The sequence below is a fragment of the Oncorhynchus mykiss genome, chromosome 24 (assembly GCF_057628025.1).
Source record: "Oncorhynchus mykiss isolate SJ-2025 chromosome 24, ASM5762802v1, whole genome shotgun sequence".
Lineage (NCBI taxonomy): Eukaryota > Metazoa > Chordata > Actinopteri > Salmoniformes > Salmonidae > Oncorhynchus > Oncorhynchus mykiss.
This window is the reverse complement of record NC_143045.1, coordinates 21,972,852-21,982,626: the sequence shown is the minus strand read 5'-3', so window position 1 is coordinate 21,982,626 and position 9,775 is coordinate 21,972,852. Positions and strand designations below refer to the sequence as shown.

At 42.9% G+C, this 9,775-nt stretch overlaps 1 protein-coding gene across 1 annotated transcript; it reads right to left on the bottom strand.

Annotated features, from left to right (window-relative positions):
• Window positions 1–1,863: 1,863 nt before the first annotated feature.
• Window positions 1,864–2,470, bottom strand: LOC149972400 (cell adhesion molecule DSCAM-like). Its single transcript, XM_090218683.1, has 2 exons — window positions 2,273–2,470; window positions 1,864–2,074 (listed from the first exon to the last, which is right to left on the bottom strand). Exons 1-2 carry the CDS (start codon window positions 2,421–2,423, stop codon window positions 1,953–1,955), a joined length of 273 nt encoding a protein of 90 aa, XP_090074809.1. The 5' UTR covers window positions 2,424–2,470; the 3' UTR covers window positions 1,864–1,952.
• Between the last annotated feature and the right edge of the window lie 7,305 nt (window positions 2,471–9,775).

Sequence of the window (9,775 nt, the reverse complement as noted above, 5' to 3'; positions counted from 1 at the left end):
TCATCACCTGGCCAATACCATCCCTACGGTGAAGCATGGTGGTGGCAACATTATGCGGTGGGGATGTTTTTCAGCAGCAGGACTGGGAGACTAGTCAGAATTGAGGGAAAGATGAATGGACAAAGTACAGAGAGATCATTGATGAAAACCTGCTCCAGAGCACTCAGGACCTCAGAATGGGGCGAAGATTCACCTTCCAACAGGACAACGACCCTAAGCACACAGCCAAGACAATGCAGGAGTGGCTTTGGGACATGTCTCTGAATGTCCTTGAATGGCCCAGCCAGAGCCCGGACTTGAACCTGATCAACATCTCTGGAGAGACCTGAAAATAGCTGTGCAGCGCCACTCTCCATCCAACTTGACAGAGCTTGAGAGGATCTGCAGAGAAGTATGGGAGAAACTCCACAAAAACAGGTGTGCCAATCTTGTAGCGTCATACCCAAGAAGACTCGAGGCTGCCGAAGATAATTCAGCAAAGTACTGAGTAAAGAGTCTGAATAGTTATGTAAATGTCATATTTCAGTTTTTTCTTTTACTGTTTTTGCTTTATCATTGTGGGGTATTGTGTGTAGATTGATGGGGGGAAAACGATTTATTCAATTTTAGAATAAGGTTGTAACGTAAGAATATTTGGAAAAAGTGAAGGGGTCTGAATGCTTTCCAAATGCATTGTATAGCCCAACGTTTTAGTCAAGACTAAAAGTTGCATAAATAACTCTAAATTAAGCATATAGTAGGAGCTGTTTTTTTGTAAACCACTCAACACAGAATGTGCACACTCATTCAGAAATTGTTTGGAGAAAATATCCTTTCTATTTTATTCACCTATGTTCAATTATATTCTTCATACTATAAAATAATGGCTCGGAATTCTAAGCAAATCTTGTCTGCTAAGTGAACTAGTGTAGCCCACAGCCATGTGGTATAGTCAGATCAGGGTCTAATATAAGAACAACTCAGAGTATGGAATTCTGTTCTTCTGAAATAGACTACATTTTCTTCATATCGAGTTTCTTTAGACCTGTCTAAAATAAATAATAGATTTATTGTGGTGGTTTAGGCTATATTACATGGATTTATTACACTTTTTACATTTTAGACATTCCAAAGGTCTGCATCAGTGGCTTGTAGGCTAATAGAAGCCAGGAGATGCTAAATGTGTTTATGTTCATTAACAATCAATTACCGTGAGACCGGCAGTTATTTGCTTGACATTCACCGACTGACAAAATTTCATGACTGCCACAGCCCTAGTTAGTACCAAATGGTATTGGACAGTTTTGGACAATTATCCTTGGACATCTCTCTCTGTCTCACCTTGAACCTGCAGAGCCCCAGTTGTTGCTGGCCACACAGCTTTAGTTCCCAGAGTCCTCTGATTTCACTATCCAGATGATGAAGCTGCTGTTGCTATGGACACTGCAGTGTCCATCAATCAGAACAGTGGCAGGGGTACCATTGCTGTTGAGAGAATGTTTTCATAGTAAAACCATGATTACGATTTTGACATACCTGCATTGTGCTGAATCATGTGACAGATAGGCCATGACCATAGAGATGTATAGAAATCATTACTTGGAAATAACCTGGTTTTGCATGGACATTGCCATTGAGGGCTTCCATCATTTTAAAGTATTCAACTGGGTGGAGATTCCTATGAGTTGGGCGCAATTAGCCAATGATCAGAGCATTGTCTTCTTCTTCAAATTGGTTTTCCTAGTTTGTAAATGGCTTAACCGCCATCTAGTGGCCACAACTAATGAATGACCCAATATTTGGTTCAAGACTCCAGCACTGCAAATGGTGGTAAGTCACCAATATGAGACTTTTTTCATACATCAAAAGAAGAAGAAAATGTAAATAGCCTCAATGGCGCTGCCAATGATGTCACAGATGCCATAATGGTACAGATACAACGTTGTGATCTCTATACAGCTCTATGGCGTGACTTACTTTCCCTTCAGCCACTTGATGGTGGGGGGTGGATCTCCGACCGCCTTGCAGGGCAGAATGATGTCCTTCATCCAGGGTGTAGTCACTGTTCCGTTGAACGTCAGGATCCTGGCAGGAGCTAGGGGTGTTACACACATGCATCCCTGTGACTTTACCATTCTATTCCAATGGATAACAATGATGAATAATAACAGGATGCAAGCAATATCCTAGATGTCATATCAATCAACATCATACTGCAATCACTAATATTTCAGAAACGTCCGTTTTGATTTCCAACGTTCAATAGTTACGCTGTTACACAGGCAGCCCGTACCTTTGGCCCGAGGTTCCACTGTGATGGTCTCACTGCTGTTGCCTCGCCCAGCGGCTGTCACGGCAACCACCCAGATGCTGTACTTCCTGTTGCGGGCCAGGTTTGGCACTCTGTAGAAATACACATCAGGAGAAGCCTCAAACTCACTCATCACCAGGAGGGAGGGAGGGAGAAAGGGAAGGGGGTTACACGTCTATGCATTTATCATACAACTTGAACAGAGGAGTAATCTTCATGAGCTTTCTCTCTCCCTACAGGACTTTCTAATACAGCCCAGAATGGGAGGACTGGAGGCAGTGTTGTAATGGGCATTCAAGGCTGCTGTGAGAGCTGTGTTAATAATAATAGAGCTCCGTACCGTGGGGTGCAGGTTGGAACAGAAGACAATGTACTTCCTGATGATGCCGTTGAGTTTGAGAGGAGGGAGCCAGGACACAAACACCACGGAGCTGGTGGCGGCTGCACTCTTAACCCCCGCTGGAGGCCCAGGGACTAGAGGGAGGAAGGAGGGGCATATTATGTTAAACATACATATATACTGTATATATGAATAGAAACAGTGAAGATGGGCTTATATGGCCTTATTGCAGACAGTTCTGTATTACGTGCATAGCTTGAACTTTTGAGGGAATCATGCTTTGATATCAATGTGAAAGCATATGCAGAAAACTGCTGTCACATATGGTGGATCTCTGATGTTATGGGGTATTTATATTTTTCTTGTTTCCAAGTACCTTTTTTCTGGGAAACAATGAAGTAACATACTCTGATTGTTTTCATTAAAGATTGTCAAACAATAAACAGAAATAGCTTCTTAACTAAAAGCAATTTTCTCAAGTAAGAATCTTGCTACGACTGACTGAGTGGTTGAGTGGGGGGCCTAATTGGAAAAACCTAATGTGAAAGACTTGTAAAAAAAAAAAGATAAAAAAAAGATCTAGCTGTTATTAGCAGAGGAGAGCAAACTCTCTATGTTATAGGTCTATGAACTTATACCAGGTCTAAAACCCCACCCATGCAAAACAAGCAGACATTTTAGGCAGTCTTTCCAAACAGCTCTTACACTAAAACGGAATTATCATAATTTTTGTAATTTCACAGTATTATTCCTACCTCATAGTTTGGAAATAGATTTAAAACACAGGAAACCACGTTTTGGCTGCACCGCCCCTTTAAGAGTATTTGTACCAGACTGGTATAGTGAAGTGACCTGACGTGGCCAGTGAGGTGCCTGAGCCTCTTCGACTACAACATCATTATAGGGATTAGCAGGCCTCTGGGTGCAGCCCAATTGGACTTTATTAAGGCCCGTAGTGACCTTTGAACCTCATTGATCTTTCGTAGTGATTGACTCAATAGCCGTGTAAACCTGAGAATATTGAACTGCTGCTTGGCCCATTTCCTTGATATGTAACGACATATGGGGCCATATTGGCAGCCAAGTCAGAAACAACGCAAGTGTGGAGAATTACGTTTACCTCATCAAGATGCTTTCCAGATATTGAAACAGTGAGAATGACAGTTTGCCAGTGATTTACTATAAGAGTAACGTCTATATCTGTGCAGTTTTAAATAAAAAGTAAGCGAACAATGGCCTTCAGAGTTCTTGTGAAGGTCATTCCTTGAACCAGAGTGCCATAACCCACCCTGCTAGGATGAACTAGAGTGCCATAACCCACCCTGCTAGGATGAACTAGAGTGCCATAACCCACCCTTCTAAGATGAACTAGAGTGCCATAACACACCCTTCTAAGATGAACCAGAGTGCCATAACCCACCCTTCTAAGATGAACTAGAGTGCCATAACTCACCCTTATGTTAAACATACATATATACTGTATATATGAATAGAAACAGTGAAGATGGGCTTATATGGCCTTATTGCAGACAGTTCTGTATTACGTGCATAGCTTGAACTTTTGAGGGAATCATGCTTTGATATCAATGTGAAAGCATATGCAGAAAACTGCTGTCACATATGGTGGATCTCTGATGTTATGGGGTATTTATATTTTTCTTGTTTCCAAGTACCTTTTTTCTGGGAAACAATGAAGTAACATACTCTGATTGTTTTCATTAAAGATTGTCAAACAATAAACAGAAATAGCTTCTTAACTAAAAGCAATTTTCTCAAGTAAGAATCTTGCTACGACTGACTGAGTGGTTGAGTGGGGGGCCTAATTGGAAAAACCTAATGTGAAAGACTTGTAAAAAAAAAAAGATAAAAAAAAGATCTAGCTGTTATTAGCAGAGGAGAGCAAACTCTCTATGTTATAGGTCTATGAACTTATACCAGGTCTAAAACCCCACCCATGCAAAACAAGCAGACATTTTAGGCAGTCTTTCCAAACAGCTCTTACACTAAAACGGAATTATCATAATTTTTGTAATTTCACAGTATTATTCCTACCTCATAGTTTGGAAATAGATTTAAAACACAGGAAACCACGTTTTGGCTGCACCGCCCCTTTAAGAGTATTTGTACCAGACTGGTATAGTGAAGTGACCTGACGTGGCCAGTGAGGTGCCTGAGCCTCTTCGACTACAACATCATTATAGGGATTAGCAGGCCTCTGGGTGCAGCCCAATTGGACTTTATTAAGGCCCGTAGTGACCTTTGAACCTCATTGATCTTTCGTAGTGATTGACTCAATAGCCGTGTAAACCTGAGAATATTGAACTGCTGCTTGGCCCATTTCCTTGATATGTAACGACATATGGGGCCATATTGGCAGCCAAGTCAGAAACAACGCAAGTGTGGAGAATTACGTTTACCTCATCAAGATGCTTTCCAGATATTGAAACAGTGAGAATGACAGTTTGCCAGTGATTTACTATAAGAGTAACGTCTATATCTGTGCAGTTTTAAATAAAAAGTAAGCGAACAATGGCCTTCAGAGTTCTTGTGAAGGTCATTCCTTGAACCAGAGTGCCATAACCCACCCTGCTAGGATGAACTAGAGTGCCATAACCCACCCTGCTAGGATGAACTAGAGTGCCATAACCCACCCTTCTAAGATGAACTAGAGTGCCATAACACACCCTTCTAAGATGAACCAGAGTGCCATAACCCACCCTTCTAAGATGAACTAGAGTGCCATAACTCACCCTTATGTTAAACATACATATATACTGTATATATGAATAGAAACAGTGAAGATGGGCTTATATGGCCTTATTGCAGACAGTTCTGTATTACGTGCATAGCTTGAACTTTTGAGGGAATCATGCTTTGATATCAATGTGAAAGCATATGCAGAAAACTGCTGTCACATATGGTGGATCTCTGATGTTATGGGGTATTTATATTTTTCTTGTTTCCAAGTACCTTTTTTCTGGGAAACAATGAAGTAACATACTCTGATTGTTTTCATTAAAGATTGTCAAACAATAAACAGAAATAGCTTCTTAACTAAAAGCAATTTTCTCAAGTAAGAATCTTGCTACGACTGACTGAGTGGTTGAGTGGGGGGCCTAATTGGAAAAACCTAATGTGAAAGACTTGTAAAAAAAAAAAGATAAAAAAAAGATCTAGCTGTTATTAGCAGAGGAGAGCAAACTCTCTATGTTATAGGTCTATGAACTTATACCAGGTCTAAAACCCCACCCATGCAAAACAAGCAGACATTTTAGGCAGTCTTTCCAAACAGCTCTTACACTAAAACGGAATTATCATAATTTTTGTAATTTCACAGTATTATTCCTACCTCATAGTTTGGAAATAGATTTAAAACACAGGAAACCACGTTTTGGCTGCACCGCCCCTTTAAGAGTATTTGTACCAGACTGGTATAGTGAAGTGACCTGACGTGGCCAGTGAGGTGCCTGAGCCTCTTCGACTACAACATCATTATAGGGATTAGCAGGCCTCTGGGTGCAGCCCAATTGGACTTTATTAAGGCCCGTAGTGACCTTTGAACCTCATTGATCTTTCGTAGTGATTGACTCAATAGCCGTGTAAACCTGAGAATATTGAACTGCTGCTTGGCCCATTTCCTTGATATGTAACGACATATGGGGCCATATTGGCAGCCAAGTCAGAAACAACGCAAGTGTGGAGAATTACGTTTACCTCATCAAGATGCTTTCCAGATATTGAAACAGTGAGAATGACAGTTTGCCAGTGATTTACTATAAGAGTAACGTCTATATCTGTGCAGTTTTAAATAAAAAGTAAGCGAACAATGGCCTTCAGAGTTCTTGTGAAGGTCATTCCTTGAACCAGAGTGCCATAACCCACCCTGCTAGGATGAACTAGAGTGCCATAACCCACCCTGCTAGGATGAACTAGAGTGCCATAACCCACCCTGCTAGGATGAACTAGAGTGCCATAACCCACCCTGCTAGGATGAACTAGAGTGCCATAACCCACCCTGCTAGGATGAACTAGAGTGCCATAACTCACCCTGCTAGGATGAACTAGAGTGCCATAACTCACCCTTCTAAGATGAACTAGAGTGCCATAACCCACCCTTCTAAGATGAACTAGAGTGCCATAACTCACCCTTCTAAGATGAACTAGAGTGCCATAACCCACCCTGCTAGGATGAACTAGAGTGCCATAACCCACCCTGCTAGGATGAACTAGAGTGCCATAACTCACCCTGCTAGGATGAACTAGAGTGCCATAACTCACCCTTCTAAGATGAACTAGAGTGCCATAACCCACCCTTCTAAGATGAACTAGAGTGCCATAACTCACCCTTCTAAGATGAACTAGAGTGCCATAACTCACCCTTCTAAGATGAACTAGAGTGCCATAACCCACCCTTCTAAGATGAACTAGAGTGCCATAACCCACCCTTCTAAGATGAACCAGAGTGCCATAACTCACCCTTCTATGATGAACTAGAGTGCCATAACCCACCCTGCTAGGATGAACTAGAGTGCCATAACTCACCCTTCTAAGATGAACTAGAGTGCCATAACCCACCCTTCTAAGATGAACTAGAGTGCCATAACTCACCCTTCTAAGATGAACTAGAGTGCCATAACCCACCCTGCTAGGATGAACTAGAGTGCCATAACCCACCCTTCTAAGATGAACTAGAGTGCCATAACTCACCCTTCTAAGATGAACTAGAGTGCCATAACCCACCCTTCTAAGATGAACTAGAGTGCCATAACCCACCCTTCTAAGATGAACTAGAGTGCCATAACCCACCCTTCTAAGATGAACTAGAGTGCCATAACCCACCCTTCTAAGATGAACTAGAGTGCCATAACTCACCCTTCTAAGATGAACTAGAGTGCCATAACCCACCCTTCTAAGATGAACTAGAGTGCCATAACTCACCCTTCTAAGATGAACTAGAGTGCCATAACCCACCCTGCTAGGATGAACTAGAGAGTGCCATAACCCACCCTGCTAGGATGAACTAGAGTGCCATAACTCACCCTTCTAAGATGAACTAGAGTGCCATAACCCACCCTTCTAAGATGAACTAGAGTGCCATAACCCACCCTTCTAAGATGAACTAGAGTGCCATAACTCACCCTTCTAAGATGAACTAGAGTGCCATAACCCACCCTTCTAAGATGAACCAGAGTGCCATAACCCACCCTTCTAAGATGAACCAGAGTGCCATAACTCACCCTTCTAGGATGAACTAGAGTACCATAACCCACCCTGCTAGGATGAACTAGAGTGCCATAACCCACCCTTCTAAGATGAACTAGAGTGCCATAACTCACCCTTCTAAGATGAACTAGAGTGCCATAACCCACCCTTCTAAGATGAACTAGAGTGCCATAACCCACCCTTCTAAGATGAACTAGAGTGCCATAACTCACCCTTCTAAGATGAACTAGAGTGCCATAACCCACCCTGCTAGGATGAACTAGAGAGTGCCATAACCCACCCTGCTAGGATGAACTAGAGTGCCATAACCCACCCTGCTAGGATGAACTAGAGTGCCATAACCCACCCTTCTAAGATGAACTAGAGTGCCATAACTCACCCTTCTAAGATGAACTAGAGTGCCATAACCCACCCTTCTAAGATGAACTAGAGTGCCATAACCCACCCTTCTAAGATGAACTAGAGTGCCATAACCCACCCTGCTAGGATGAACTAGAGTGCCATAACCCACCCTACTAGGATGAACTAGAGTGCCATAACCCACCCTGCTAGGATGAACTAGAGTGCCATAACCCACCCTGCTAGGATGAACTAGAGTGCCATAACCCACCCTGCTAGGATGAACTAGAGTGCCATAACCCACCCTGCTAGGATGAACTAGAGTGCCATAACCCACCCTTCTAAGATGAACTAGAGTGCCATAACCCACCCTTCTAAGATGAACCAGAGTGCCATAACCCACCCTTCTAAGATGAACTAGAGTGCCATAACTCACCCTTCTAAGATGAACTAGAGTGCCATAACCCACCCTGCTAGGATGAACTAGAGAGTGCCATAACCCACCCTGCTAGGATGAACTAGAGTGCCATAACTCACCCTTCTAAGATGAACTAGAGTGCAATAACCCACCCTTCTAAGATGAACTAGAGTGCCATAACCCACCCTTCTAAGATGAACTAGAGTGCCATAACTCACCCTTCTAAGATGAACTAGAGTGCCATAACCCACCCTTCTAAGATGAACCAGAGTGCCATAACTCACCCTTCTAGGATGAACTAGAGTACCATAACCCACCCTGCTAGGATGAACTAGAGTGCCATAACCCACCCTTCTAAGATGAACTAGAGTGCCATAACTCACCCTTCTAAGATGAACTAGAGTGCCATAACCCACCCTTCTAAGATGAACTAGAGTGCCATAACCCACCCTTCTAAGATGAACTAGAGTGCCATAACTCACCCTTCTAAGATGAACTAGAGTGCCATAACCCACCCTGCTAGGATGAACTAGAGAGTGCCATAACCCACCCTGCTAGGATGAACTAGAGTGCCATAACCCACCCTGCTAGGATGAACTAGAGTGCCATAATCCACCCTTCTAAGATGAACTAGAGTGCCATAACTCACCCTTCTAAGATGAACTAGAGTGCCATAACCCACCCTTCTAAGATGAACTAGAGTGCCATAACCCACCCTTCTAAGATGAACTAGAGTGCCATAACCCACCCTGCTAGGATGAACTAGAGTGCCATAACCCACTCTACTAGGATGAACTAGAGTGCCATAACCCACCCTGCTAGGATGAACTAGAGTGCCATAACCCACCCTGCTAGGATGAACTAGAGAGTGCCATAACCCACCCTGCTAGGATGAACTAGAGTGCCATAACCCACCCTGCTAGGATGAACTAGAGTGCCATAACCCACCCTTCTAAGATGAACTAGAGTGCCATAACTCACCCTTCTAAGATTAACTAGAGTGCCATAACCCACCCTTCTAAGATGAACTAGAGTGCCATAACCCACCCTGCTAGGATGAACTAGAGTGCCATAACCCACCCTGCAAGGATGAACTAGAGTGCCATAACCCACCCTTCTAAGATGAACTAGAGTGCCATAACCCACCCTTCTAAGATGAACTAGA